This window comes from Drosophila melanogaster, chromosome 2R, assembly GCF_000001215.4.
Source record: "Drosophila melanogaster chromosome 2R".
In the NCBI taxonomy this organism is placed as follows: domain Eukaryota; kingdom Metazoa; phylum Arthropoda; class Insecta; order Diptera; family Drosophilidae; genus Drosophila; species Drosophila melanogaster.
Genome location: NT_033778.4, coordinates 14,300,101 through 14,314,844, shown reverse-complemented (window position 1 = coordinate 14,314,844; position 14,744 = coordinate 14,300,101). Strand labels below are relative to the sequence as shown.

Here is a 14,744-nt window from a genome sequence, read left to right as displayed (position 1 = left end):
TCGACAAGAGTTATGATGTAAGCGAAAAATACACGAAATTATATGTGTTAAATTATTTTAATTTGGTCTGGCGACATTTTTCCGTGGCGGCTGGACTCTTGGTTCGTTGGATGTGGCTGCTTTGCACTTTTATATCTGTTATCGGGTCCGGTCCGCACAACTCGCATCTTTGGAATGCAGTGCAGCCAAACCAGTAAGACGAATCCACATAGACGCCGACCGAAAGAGACGGGCATATGGCGGCCGAAAGAGACGGGAGTAGCGTGTCCGCGGTGGTTGGAGGGAAAATTGAATCGATTTCTGTTGACTGCGTCCGTAAATATTTGTTGAGTTATTTGGGTTTTTGTGTAATAAGTTGAGTGTATTATGTGTGCGGTAAAACACGAGTAAAAAAAAAAGCAGAAGAAATATATATATGAAAACGAAAAGTGAACCAGGTTTACATAACATTGACCCACGAGACGCGAGAAGAGTCAAGTCAAGTCGAGACGAGACGAGACGAGACGAGTCGATACCAATATGCAGTGAGGCGACGCCAAGGGGCCTAAGCCAATAAACAAGTTTTTGTTGTGCATTTTCAAATGCGATTTGGCGACTGCATTTCGTTTCGTTTCATTTCGATTCGGTCGGACAGCATATAGCCACATTTAACATATAGCCTATAGCATATAGCAAACGGCCCACGCATTTGGCTCTTTCAAATGTCATCGTTTTCTGTATGCTTTCCATGCAAATTGATGTCCATTAAAGCCGCAGTTGCAGCTGCCACTTCTCGCCCGTAAACTTCGAGTGTTTAATGCATAATTATGAGCTCCTGCTGCTGCGCCGGGGTCCATAGAACTGGAACTGGAATTGGAACTGCAGAGGCTTCAGTCTCAGCATCGGCAGGCATCGTCGTCGCCATCGCCATTGGTATCGGTATCGAGAAGTGCTCCTACTTGGGACTGCCAAGCGACTCCTAGACTCTGAAAACTGGATTCTGCCAGGCTGTTGACAAACCCAGACACAAAACGAACACTGAGCTACACTGGCCGGAAGATAATCCTTTCATGTTAAGAATACTTCTATGTATTCTTAACCAGTAAGTTAAGTACACTAGGAATCAGAACTTTAAAAAATATATAGTAACGATTTCTAACTAGAAACATACTTTTATATTAATACTGATTGATGCTAGACATCATTAATCAAATTTCTCGCAGTGCAAAGTCAGAAGACCTAGGCCCAAGCGAGAAGCCTTCAAAGAGGAAGCCTGTTTTCGGGATGGGGGCAAAGTACCTGGTAGATAAATCTGCTTGCAGCCGCTTCAAAAGTGCAATGACATTGCTAAATGCACTTTCATGCCCCCTGGTCCATCAACTTTCCACTGCGAACGCTTTCCAACTAATCGCCAATTTGTTAATTATGGCCGTGGGTAGAATTTTTTGATTTTCAGTTGGTCATTCGGCTCTGAAACTCTTGCCGACAACTGCGTGATTGCCGTTGAAGTGGCTATATATACGGCCATTCGGCTTTTTCGATTTTTCAGCCAGCGAAATTAGACACTTTTGCTGGCCACAAAAATTCCACGTCAAAATGCAAAATGACAAAAAAAAACACAACAAATAATGCGGAAAACATGCAAAATCGGAGTGGCGCCAGCGAAATGAGCACACACACCCCAGCACACGATTGCAGTCCCAATACCAAATAGCCAATAGCAATACCAAGTGCTAGTCGGTCGGTTCCCAGTCAGTTCCAATGCCCAGCTCCCAGTTCCAATTCCAGTTAGCAGCTCCCAGTTCGAGTCCCCAGAACGGGTTTCAGTGGCCAGCCAGCCAATCGATGGCGAGGTCACAACAAATGGCTAAAACCCCGCCAAAGCGAAACGCATTGATCTCTATTAGCAATAAAGTTCCGCCGATCCAGAAGATACAATGCTCAAAGAAAACATAGCATTCTCAACGGTTTCAACAACTTCCTATTTGACTGCTGATATCTTAATCTCCGCAACGAGCATCACTTGAAAGGACAATAAATCACAGAGATATTGTTTTGGCAACCTTCGGTTCTCTTCGTGAACTGTGACCCCTGTTTCCACTTCAGCTAGCCAACTGTTTGCCTATCAGCTTAAATGTATCTGCCGAATATTACCCGCTGCATAGGTGGTCGGTCGCATTCCTAGGAGGACTGATCCGAGATTGAGATGCCCGGATACCTGATGCCTGTTAGCCATAGCCAGCGGCATGCAAAGCGGCCCGAAAGGTCGTCGTAAATCCAAGTTGTACTCCGCACCATAGTGTCAGCCACTAACAAGCGTAACAAAGCAGCGCAAAGATGAATGGCAACTGTTACCTGCTCGGTTATGTGTTATGATTATGTACCTGGGCGGAGGTGTTTGGTTTGGTGGCTTCAAGCGGCACACTTGGAAAAATCCACCCAAGAATATAGAATCGCAATATGTTGCATATTAGCAACTAAATTTAGGGAATTTAAAGTATAACGATGTGAAAACTATTGGGAATTCATATATGCAAAACTTGCAAAATTCTTGTTTATTTACTTTAGTATATATATATTTCAATTAATTTTTTTTCTCTGTGTGCATTCTCAACATTGTCGACTCATTATAATTTTGTCAATTCTCACACAACCACCTGCTGCAGAAACATTCACACAAAGGTGAAGATCGCGAGGCATTCACACTACACAAGTGCACAGCAAAAGAAAATTATAGAAGGTGCGGGATGGGAATGGGGATGGGGATGGGGTCGGGGGGCGGAAGCAGACGCATAAATTTACAATTAAATGCAATTCGTTCGCTGGATTTCCGCAAAAAAGGGCCTGGCAACATGGGCAATTGCAACCTGCTGCAAGTTCAACGCTTTCTTTAGTGCTCCGCCGCGCTTGGCTTGCAGCAAATAACAAAAAAGATGGAAAACGAAATGGGAAAAAGATATTCCCAAGCCGCGCTTCTTGGTAGTTGCAAATGAATACACCCACAGCCACAGCTCGAGAAACCCGCGCGAAAATGCCCCATGTAGAGTGAAAGAGCCAGCAGGAGGCCAAGTGAAAGAGAGGGAAGGCGCAGATTTGAAACTCATTCTTCAGGCTCGGCAGCGGCATTTGTTTATGATCCTGTCAACCAAAAAAAAAAACTACCTAAGCAGATCCCGCGATCCCGTCAATTGTTCCACCTTACTTCCGTCGGATCTCCGCTTTCGCCTTTCGGCTTTCAAATCCCAGAGTCCACATCCTCGATCCCAGATCACAATCTCGCAGCAGGATGCTACATCTCTCTCGTTTGCCCGTTGAAGTTGTAATTGGTTTGGTAAATTGCGAAGGTCGTTGGCTTCAAAAACAAGGTCGTTCGTTTCGCTTATCATTTCCACAACAACAATAAGATGCTGGCCCAAGGTGGAAAGTATCTGTTGTATGGATATGGCAGATACAAATACACACGTACAAGTGGTATGGAGCACAAATATTTGCTTAGCGAATTCCTCGCACTCTTTGCAATGCCAGTACTAATTTGTAAAAACTCGGAAACCCCAGGAAAGTAAGAAAAACGGACTGTATTTTCATTACCAGAATATTCCTTAGAATTATCCATTGTTAGCTTGCTTGTATTGAATCTACCTACATAAGATCTGTAAATTATGTGTGCAATAAAACTGGGCAGTAAGCCCCAATGATTTGCCAGCAGTAGCTTATGTATTTCCGTATAGTTTTCAAAGCAAATACAAGTATTAGTTTAAGAATATCTCGGGAAGGCTTATGAAATTCACCTTAAGCATTCCTGCAGTCTTAGAAAGTTTGATCGCTTCGTAAACAACTTTTGTGGCTTTTACCTCTCGCAAATCCACCTCACATACATACCATTCTATCTCAAATAGTGATGAAATGGCAATTTCTTGGGAAGTTATTTTTCGGACACGTTGAATTCCTCTGGCGATGGTGTTCGCCCCTATATCATTGCCACTGTTTATTTGCTTAGCTGGCAAGGCGGTCACAAACACACATACATTTTTGCGAAATTTGGGAAAACACTCTGCATGTTGTTTTCCCGAAATTTCAGCTTACTATGTGAGGAATTTACAGCTCCAGCGAAACAGATCTCAGCCCAAATTCGCAGCTGTAGATGTTTCCACGGGGTCGTCTCTGTTTCGGTTACAGTTCCACTGATGTTTGCACTACTTAGTTGTGACAGATAAGATTATAATTAGTCTTAGCCTGCCAAGCCGGTAACAGCGACCGATAAGATAAAACTCTACACCCAAAGAGGCAACTGGGTGAAAAATATGAGGCAGAAACGAAACGAGTTGCCAATGAAGTTGACGACGACGACGACGACAATTCAAGTTGGCTGGGAGTGGAAAGCAGATAGAAAAGCCAGTCGTCAAATATGGCAAGGTCGCCTCGCAGCGCATTCCACGGATGTTTTTGTTTGCCTTCCTAATTAAATAGATCATCGGCAACAAACCAATTGGCGCTCGACAACACATCTCTATAATTTAATCAATCTTCCAACGGCAATCACATAAAAGACGCAAAGACAAAACAAATTTTACGCATTTCGAAATGAGTTCAAAACACCCAAAAGCCAAATGTTCGTCACTGAATGCCGCCGAGTGTATTGAACTCGGTCTTTGCTCCACCTCCACCTTTACCACCAGATCCACCTACCTACCTTCCTGGCTACACGGCAAAAAAATCTGAGTGCGTTTGGTGCGGCCCTTAAGTTTTTAGAAGGCATTTCGATGATTAAAGAAAAGTTATTAACACCAGCGGCTATTCTATTTATTGTTTTCTAATAATAAATCGATCAATTTTCCAGCGAAATTACTTAATTACATTGACTTTCTTTCTGTGTAGCAAACCCCCCATTCCTCCCACAAATCGCTGGCAAGTTGAGCAAACAAGTTTGCTTTGAAATTCTTGAGTAGTATTTGATGTTGATGCTAAGCGATCCCCCCAGCCCGTCTCTCCTGCCGTCGGGACAGTTGATAAGTCGTCACATGGAAACGACATGGAAACCCTACGCCTGCTCCGAGTTCCTTCCCCCCAGAATGGGACCCGCCCATTCCCACCGAGTCAACGATTAACGCCCACTTTCCCTGGATTGCAGTGCAGAACTGTCACCTGGGCGATGGGGATTTGAATTATTATTACTGCCCCCTCCCGCTCTTTATCATCCGTTATCTCTGGCAGAATCTGAATTGGATTTCTTTAGCACTCGAGAATTTGTTTTCTCCTAGCTTTGTGGTGGTCTATGCAAATTTTCCACTGTCTTGGGGCCTCTGCCTCTCAGTTATTGTTTGGGCCAATTCAGGCCAAACTCTGCATTTGAATTACATTGAATACGTTGTATCATGTTAGTTGGTCGATTAAACGGTAGTCTAACAACCGAAGTCAGTTATAAAACGTGTGGCTTATCTTTATTCAATATAAACGTATTAAGCTCGCATCTATGAGCTTCCTTAGCATCCCACTTCACCTCTATTACTTGCACCTTTGTTCATTTTCTATATCACTAACCTAATTGTTTCCATTTGTCTTTAGTTGACTCTACCTGCCTTATCAGCTTTTCAATTGCATTAGTGTTTTTTCAACCTTCTTTTGTTCCGCGTTCTAACACTCCTTAATCAATTCTAGAAGAAAACACCTTCAATTTCGAGTTGTCTGAATCTTTTCGTTGCACTAGCTTATGTAATTGCTTTGGTCGTCACACGAACCACTTATTCAAAGATACATTTGCTGAATGAATTTCGTTTCTTACCGCAAATGTGTTTTCTCACTGGTGGCACCCGTCGAAAATAATCCAAAACATGTACCGACATGCCCCACACCTATTTTTTAATGGGGGAGGTTGGGGGATTTTTGTAAGCCAGGTTTTATGGTTATAAGTGTAGAAATGCAAACGAGATCAGTATGGTTTCGTCTTTTAAACTGACCCATGCCAAATGTGCAGCTGCTCTTGAGCTCCACCTTGTCTATATTCCCGTCTCTCTCTGACGCTCTTTCTTCCCAACTCTTTCTCACTCGCAAAAGGAAGAAAAAAGAAGCAGAAGAAGGGGCAGAAGTTTTGAAGCGCGGAAAATGGCAAGCGCCAAAAACTGGTTGGAAAATCCCTGCTGTTGGGGGGAAAACTTGTTGAAGCAGCCACGAAAAAAAAAATGAGAAGACGCAGAAGAATACGATGAAGATAAAGAAGAGGGAGAATCAAAAACTTCTTGCCACCCGCTAAAAGGCAACACAAAGCTCTGTTTTTAAGGCGGAAGAATTCTTCTAGCCTTGAAGGTTGATCTTTGTACACGGGTTTTTTTATTTTGTTTATGTTTGCTGAATTTTGTAATTTTTCGGTCGCATTTTTACACGACACCTTTTGTTTTTGTCGTTTTTTGTGCCGTTTCGTGCTTTTGGTCACTAATTGTTGTTGTTGTTTGTTTTTTCTCCCTTGCTTTTTACACGAGCTTGAGAGCTGATTAAACTTATTCACAGCATTTTCATTGAGTAGAAACTGCATTTAATTTTTTGTGCATTTTCGGTTGCTTCATTTTTTGTTAACTCACAAGCTAGCACACACACACACGAGCACGCGGGCACACAGGTACACAGTACACGGACACGAGCCCCGAATCGCGGGGCATGCAACGCTCTGGGTTTCCTTGGGTTTTCCGCTTTTCCTCACGAACTGCACGGTGCGAGAGCCAAAAGAAGACTGAAACTCGCGATCAAGCAATTCCAATCCCAATCGGGCTCGTGCCCGTTCTCCCTCCGGCTCTCTCTCTCTGCGATTGCGAAAAAGCCGCAGACTACTACTGGCTCACTCCAAGTACACGACTATCCTAGTACCCTGTATTGTAATGTGTGTTTTAGATTTACACAATGTGCTGGAAGAATTTCGCGGAATAACCGATGCCTTATGGTTAATAATTTAAAGTTCCAACATTTATTGAAGAATTTGGGAAAAGAAATATAATTTAAAACATTAACAAAATCCATATTTTTTAAGTTCTTTAAGCTAACAGGTGCTAATATAATGATGATGATTTCTGCAAAATTTATTAATTTTTGTGGAGCACACAGAGAAATTCGCCAGAAAGTAGGCAATGTTTTTTTATTTATTTAAGGATATTATATTTTGGTGTCACATGATCATTTTTTCGGTTTGTTACGTTATTTGTAACCAGTCGATCATACCTTGCATTTTTCAGTTAGGCCACGTTAGCGGCCAGCTGGAAATCAGTCCACCAGAGAGCCGAAGAGAGAGTATCTTTATCTTGAGACACCACTAAGCTGTTGTTGTTGTAGCTCTACCTGCAAGTGTAGCGTGTGCATGTGTGTGCGTGTGAGAGAGAGATGGGTCCAAGACCCAGTGGTAAATTTAGTGCTAAATAATGGGGGTTAGAGCCTCTTATCAAGTAAAGCCGAAGCAAACAGGTATGTTTGTATTTCGTATTGAAAGTCACTTATCTCAGTGGGAGAGGGTAAAAGCGAGAGAGAGAGAGTCGGCTCTTTTCGCTCAGAACCTGTTGCCGCTGTCCAGTACTCATCCATATCAATGGGAGGGGGAAGGGACGGACAAAGAGAGCGCGAGAGAAAGAGGGGCCAAGAAGCGAGCCAAGAACCTGTTGCCGCAAACGGCAAAATGGCAACTTAGCCAAAAACAAAAAAAAAACTGAACCCGAAAAAGCTGAAAAAGGGAATAAGAAGATCGTGCGTCTAAAAGAGCCAACGAATGAGGAAAGCAAGGGAAAACGGCTGATAAGCAAGGCCGTTGGGTCCAGTCTTTCAAAACTGAGTTCTTGAGGACTCCGATTTCGAATCTGATTCTGATTCTTATTCTGATTCACTCAAAGTTGATTTATGTTCTGTTTGCACTTTTCATTTTCAGCGCAAGTTGATTTTTATTTTTAATTAAGTGTGTGTGCTCTCAGGAGAATCAGAAGACGTAGCAGGAGACCCAAGACCACCAACGAAGTCGGGGTTTCGAACTTGAACTCCTTACCAAAAAAAGATCTTAGAACAATGCGATATGTTTCTTTGAAAACTGCACGTTTTGGCTTGCAGCTAACAGGAATATTTATTACCTTTCGTAATTCGTGCAACATCAATATGAAACGTTTTAACAGAAGTAAGTAGTAATATTTGTGAGGATTGAAATACCTAATTTTATGGTCACAGTTTCACATTGTCCATTTCATATTCATACTATATTCTTCAAATTGATCACAATCAGTGAAAAAATATTTTTGTTTTCTGAATTTTAGCATGTGCCCAAAAAAGGTTAAAGCTATCATTCAAAAACAATAAATTAATAAATAAATTAAAACATATTTTTGGCCAAAAGTCTCAAAAGTTTGATTGATAGAATGACATATATGATGTTTTTATAAATCGATTCCTTACATCCCATTTTTATTGTATAATAAATCTTTCTCGACTCAATAAACTGATTTGATAGATTGTGAGTAAAACTAGCAAAAAATCTTTAATGGTTCGTACCTTTCGGTTGAGTTCAAAGTAAAGGTTCTTGGAAAAATGTTTTGAAATGTATTTTTCTTTAAAATATACAACCCTATAATTAAGATTGTAGTAGAGTGATAATTATATATACACACTTATGCATATATGGTTAGAATATGGTTTAGAAACTGATACAATTCTACCTATATTTGGATATAAAAAAACAAAGCAAGAAAAACTAATTTAAAACTCTAAGAACTAGGAAGTAATTCAATTATATTGTAATAGGAAGTAAGACTTCGACTTATAATAGGCTGTGCTCTAAGGAATGAATCTAATTAAATTCGAACTTGAACCCCTTTAGGCCAAATCGAATTGGGCCTCAATCAGTTTATCGGGCATGACCGAACCGTTAAATCGAAAGCTCTCGCATATCGCACGCAAACCAGGTGCTAATGAGGCATTTTGTTTCTGCTTTTGGCTAATTTATTGTTTATGGCCGCGCTAAGAGCGCAGATTTAACGGTACAAGCGAAAGGTTGGCCCAAACATGCAAATATCACTTCGCCAGAATCCCGAAGCCAGAACAAAGCCCAATCAATGGCTATAGTCTAACCACGATGTTTATGTTTCCAGACATATCATAGATCTTCATCTATCTGTTCTTCTATTTCCGTTTGGTTCATTGAACGATTTTAGACGATCTTCACTGGGATCTGACCCATCTGCAATGGCATGGTATAACACCTCCCCATTCCCACTACCAATCCGTATTCCCAATCCGCGGCTCGCACCTCCAGTCGTCATTCCCAATTAATCATCGCTTTGGGCTTGTTGATCCAATCGCATTTGCTTTGCAAAAGACACAAGAGCGTTACAAACTGGTGAAGTGCGAGAGAGAGGGGGCGAAACACGTTTATGGGGATGGGGGTGTACACGTTAAAAAGTCGCGGTTTGGCATTAAATATTAGTAAAGTAGATAACACCGATGAGTAATGCAGACATTCCTGTTTAAATTATTTAACCAACTCATTGGTAAATATAACTTTTTTCGGATTTGAGCAGTCATGGCTTTCTGAAAATTTCTGTATTTTCATTTAAATAAAAAAATTAAAAAACATGAATCAAATTTTTAAACTATAGAATGAGAGGAAGTGCAAAACGTAATTTTTCTAATTAGAATTTGTTGTTAGTAACTTTACATGGTTGGTTATTAACCATAACTAATTGCTGATAACAAAGAGAGTCATAATTTCTTGCAGTGCCTTCAAAGGGAAGCTTGGAATGTGCCGAGACTATCAATCAATCGGCTCTTTCCCCTTTCCGACCAAATTCGGTCTATTGTCCGGCGGCTGTTACCAAATCCGTAGCCATAGACCGGCTCGACTTTCCATAGGAAAAGCCCCGAAATCAGCCGAAGGTTATCGCTTATCCGGACTCCGCTCCGATTCCAATTCCGTGGCCAGGTCCGATCTGTTTAAGCATTCAGGTGTGCGAAACGTGTGTGGAACACACCCTCATCGGCAACGGGGACCCAGATCTCGATGTGCCGATACCGCCACTGGAGACCCATTTAACGTGGGAATCAGAAACCTTCGAACACCAGGGCCCTTTTGCGAAAATAAAAAAAAAAAACATAAAAAAAAATGAGAGACACAAAGTGTTTTGCTAGGAGCGGGCTCCAAATGTGAGTTGCATTTCAATTTCGGTGAGACGATGACGACGTCATCGGCTTTTCTGCTCCATATGGCAGCAAATTTGCATTCAGCCATATGTGGTTTTTTTCACTGGTCGAAGGGGGGAAATTTGAGGGGAGGCATGGCATTTTTAATGTCAAGCAACTGGCCGGCATGCCAAAGGTATTATGACACACATTTCAATTCAATTTTTAGATAAAGATGCGGCTGCAGTTCGTTTTTCGTTCGCTCCTCAAATGTGTGTATTTTTGAAAAACCAAATGAATAAAAAAAATGCAACAAAGACGGACGGTGGACAGCGGACGATGGACGACATTTGTATGGCCGGGGCACTGAAGTTCCGCCATTGGCGATGATGTAAACATCGAAAACAGATTCAGTCTCCCGCCGACCCATTTGTATCTGTATCTTATGGGTACAGTAAATAGTAGATAAATGGGGCATAGGCAGTAAATAAATCAGGAAATCAATTGGTATTTAAAGTAACTCTAATTTTAAAGGAAATCCTAAGGAAATCTTCTTTCTAAAGGTATTATTCGTGGCTTATATTTCACTATTACTACTACACTTTTAAAATAGGCTCATTTAGAACTATATTTTCTTGTATTTACATTTATTTAAAGTGAGGATAGATATTGATCTAATTCTAAAATGTTTAAGAACCAATAGCAGAAGTGGCACAGCAGCTCCACATATTTTATGGTCTCGTTTCGGTCATAATTCTGCTCATGACCAATGACAACTGTGGCGATATGTCTGGCGAAGATCGGGCCGAGATCTTCAGATCAAATCGAACCAGCGGCCGTCCTATAACCTGGTGGCATTTGCTGCGGGCCATGCTTCGGATTGTCAGTTAGTCAGTTGGCCAGTCAGTCAGTCAGTCAGTCAGTTAGCCAGTTCGTCTAATTGGATTTGCGCGCTTGTGCGTAACTATAAATCACACACGAACACAGGCAAAAAGATGGAGCCGTGGAGCAGGGACAACCGGTTTGATTGCCAAGTCACCCGCTCATAGCCAACTGCAGAGATCCCATCGAGCTTTTTTCCTCCTCGGCTCAACTATTTGTAAAGTGACCAAAACGGTAACAACAAAAACCACAATAAAGTTGAATGTTGTTGCTGCTGTTGTTCCAGTTCTTGTTTCCCCGCAAACAATATAAAGAATATAATTATGCGGCTGCATAAAAAACCAAGACGTACCTGTATCTACTTACGCAACGCAGAAAATGTGGAAGAGCCGCTTGTAAAATTTACATGGCACAAGGCCCCTTTGCCGGTCGTGTGAAAATTATTAATGGAGTCACTGTCTCCGGACAAGTTCATGTGTCATGTGTGGAAAGTGTTGGGTATACACCAGCACCTTCCCGGAAAAACTCAATTTTTTTGGGCGGGTTTTGAGTTATGATTTATCTGCCCACCGCCCAAGTTGTAAGCGGATGTTGTAACAACCAGCAATTGCAAATCTAAATGGCCAAGTTCTAGGTAAAAAAGTTGTAAATGTCTATGTTAAATATCGAGTCAAAGATCAACTCAACCCGATCCGATCCCAAAAAACATGCCATTTGCCGGTGGTCTTCCATCAAGCCCCACATGTGACATGAACTTACGCTGAACTTGTAGCTTCCTTCAGCTACTTGAGTTTCACGAGGAAGGACGTCTGTCGGTCATATAGAATTACATAAAACAACAGCGGCATATAGAACTTTAACGAAAGCTGAAACCGCCATATGGCTTAACCGGTTTTGAAAGTGGCGCCAATCAGTCATATATGTGTGAGTACGGCAGCACTAAGCTAATGTATTGTTTCGTAGTGGTATGCCAACTTATTAAAAAATAATGAAGTTTAAACGCGGCGGGAAATTTCCGATTGGCAATTTTTATGTCTGGCAGCACTATCCTATCGATAGCAGAAAACCATATTAACAAAAAATTATGATCAAGTTCTCTTAAAAATCGATATTTAATGGTTGGCTAAACTATCGGCGGCAGAATTTAAAATATGACTTTGGAATATCAGATTGTGTTTGTTCTCAGAGTTCCGGAATGCCGAGCTTATAGGCTTATGTAATTAAGAAATCATCCAGTAAAAAAGGAATATACATATTCTTCAGAAATGTTCAGAAAATTGAGTAGTTTTAAGGTATTTATAAAATTAAGCCTTCTCTGGTTCACCTATAAATAACGAAAAAATAAATAAATAAAAAACTTCCCCATGTTCCATATTCCACCGTTCCGAAAAACTATCTCATCGACGCTTATTTAATAACAATACTATTAATTTAAGTTGCTAACGACGCAGCCGTTATCGATAACTGTGTGCAATACTACGTTTACAGTTAGCGTGTTGATTATTTGGAAGCGTGTTAGCGCCTTTTTTGCATGGAATCAGTTCATTCTAATGAACTATAGTGAAAAGAGGGACGTAAATCTGCAAAATCACAAACATTAATTCAGCATGGATGATGGAGGGGAGTTGAGCTTGGTGAAGAAAGTTGTCCACTCGCTGGTGGTGTCCTCACCAGGAAAACTGACCGTTGAGCAGTTGATGCGGGATTACCGCAGCGAAGAGGGCTGCACTTTGCCCTACAGCAAACTGGGATTTAAGGACGCCGAATCCTTTCTCCGATCCATTCCGGATACGGTTACGGTAAGTAAATAAAGTATACATCCAAATGAGCACTCGTTAAGCTACAAGCAATTACCAGGTGACGGGCCACGGACAAATGGCATGGATAACTGCAGTAGCCACTGCCAAATCGGCGCACATTCAGAAATTGGTCCGTTGCCAAAAGAAGTCCAAGAATCGAGGCTCCCACAAACCCAAGTATTGCTACGCCTCCGAGCCATCCAATCTGGTCTTCATTAACGAAAGCGTCTCTAAAATGAAAAACAGAAAAGCGCCGTTCCCAACTTATCAGGTGCCCAGAAATCTGAAACTTCCTGTATCATATCCCAACTATAATCGACTGTTATATCCCGTCCATACGCCTCATATTGACCAAATGATCAGCACCGGACAGCAACAGGTGCTATATAATCATCTGCAGTATAACTTTTATCTTCAGTCGCTGAATAATCCGTATGCCTTTCCGCAGAGTACCCTTAGAACCCAAAGGCCAAGCTTTCCATGTAACGCCAACTCCAAGTCATTGAAAGTTAATGATTGGTCGCAGAAAGACCGAAAACAGGAACCCTCAAAGGAGCGAAACAATCAGAAATATCCTAAAATAACTACTGAGAATAAGCAAGAGAAAGAAACCGAGGAATTGGCCCAAGCTTTTGAAAACCTTTCCGTGGATGTTGCTCCCACTGATCACCAAGAAAAGCTAAAGTGCGAAATATATGAGGATAATGAGGACGAATTCGTGAGAGACCCCTTTATCTATGGAGAGGTTAAAGAGAAAGAAGATGAAGCGGTGGTGCTCGCATTTGACGCCGTTTCCGAGGATGGTTTTGATCTCTTATCGATGACCACAACTCAACAGAATGCTGTCAAGCCCCTGGATCCGCCGGAGGATTGCTTACACTACGCGTCTTCTGACGATGGGGAAGATGAAAATGCCATTCCAGCTTATGCTGTGGTAGGTTATAGCTTGATTCGTCTAAAATGTAATGCTGATTCCGGGCTTTTCTTATAACAGGACCATCGAGTTCTGGACGTGGACTACCCTAGGGATGCGGTTCGTTCTGCTTTCACACTGCCTGCTCGCGATATTGAATCCATTATCGAATTACAGCAGCGCATTAGGGTGCAGTTGGTGAGTTTGGTCAATCCACACAATTTTAACTTCTGGATATATAACGATGACTTTAAAGACTACGAGGCACAGTTTGCCAATATGCAGTAAGATATATAGATATTCATATTAACATTCTGAGAGATATTACAATATTTATTTTCTCCTATAGAACGTTTTATGAAAGTTCGGAATCGAAAAATTACACAATGCCACTGTTTTTGATAACTACGGATCATCTTTGTGTGGTCCGCTGTACGAGTGGCTGGGAAAGGGCCAAAGTATTAGGTTATCGGTCCAGTAACAACAAAATGACGATCGAGGTTGAGCTGGTTGACATAGGGGACATAATCCGCGTGAGCCAACAGAATGTTAAGTTTTTGATCAAGCCGTTTGCCTTGCTGCCACGTCAATGTTTGGCGGGTCGATTGGCGTTTATAACGCAGTGTAAGTCTCCAAACTGGACCGCAGAAGTTGTTAATTTCTTTCACGATATGATATTATTGCGCCTGCTTTACGCCAAGGTCGAAGCTATTAAGGTGAGTCGATTAACTTGTACTGTCTAGTAAAACGTGATATAAATTTCACCTTTTTAGAACAACACTGCCTATCTTGTGCTAGTTGATACGGAATCACAAGGACACACTGTTAATTTAAATAGATCGCTCATAGAAACTGGTTGGGTGCGGCGCTGCACGAGTGCATAGATTTCTATTATATGGATACTGCATTAATTGCTTTAATTACTTTAATGACCAATCTTATTGTTGAGCACAATTCAAATCCCTATTTGTCGAATAGATTGATTATGTTTCCCACAGTATGACTTTAATAAAACTCGTTAAAGTATTATTTTAAGGCAA

General features: G+C 41.4%; 2 protein-coding genes across 3 annotated transcripts in view; one reads left to right on the top strand and one right to left on the bottom strand.

Annotated features, from left to right (window-relative positions):
* The window catches only part of Shrm (Shroom), a 43,661-nt gene extending 36,958 nt beyond the window's left edge, over positions 1-6,703 (bottom strand). For both annotated transcript variants that reach the window (NM_001299488.1, NM_001103837.2), the window contains exon 1: positions 6,552-6,703. The gene's annotated coding sequence lies outside the window, so the exon portion shown is untranslated. The remainder of the gene's footprint in view (positions 1-6,551) is intronic.
* Positions 6,704-12,491: 5,788 nt separating this feature from the next.
* Positions 12,492-14,742, top strand: tej (tejas). Its single transcript, NM_137106.3, has 6 exons — positions 12,492-12,791; positions 12,850-13,170; positions 13,240-13,725; positions 13,786-13,988; positions 14,054-14,420; positions 14,478-14,742. Exons 1-6 carry the CDS (start codon positions 12,600-12,602, stop codon positions 14,586-14,588), a joined length of 1,680 nt encoding a protein of 559 aa, NP_610950.2. The 5' UTR covers positions 12,492-12,599; the 3' UTR covers positions 14,589-14,742.
* Positions 14,743-14,744: the final 2 nt, after the last annotated feature.

Excerpts from the sequence above, each read along its gene's own strand:
- tej (NM_137106.3), top strand. The coding sequence starts at position 12,600 with ATGGATGATGGAGGGGAGTTGAGCTTGGTGAAGAAAGTTGTCCACTCG. Across the intron at positions 13,171-13,239 it reads TCAGCACCGGACAGCAACAG|AGTACCCTTAGAACCCAAAG; the intron begins GTGCTATATAAT and ends GCCTTTCCGCAG. Across the intron at positions 13,989-14,053 it reads GCACAGTTTGCCAATATGCA|AACGTTTTATGAAAGTTCGG; the intron begins GTAAGATATATA and ends TTTCTCCTATAG.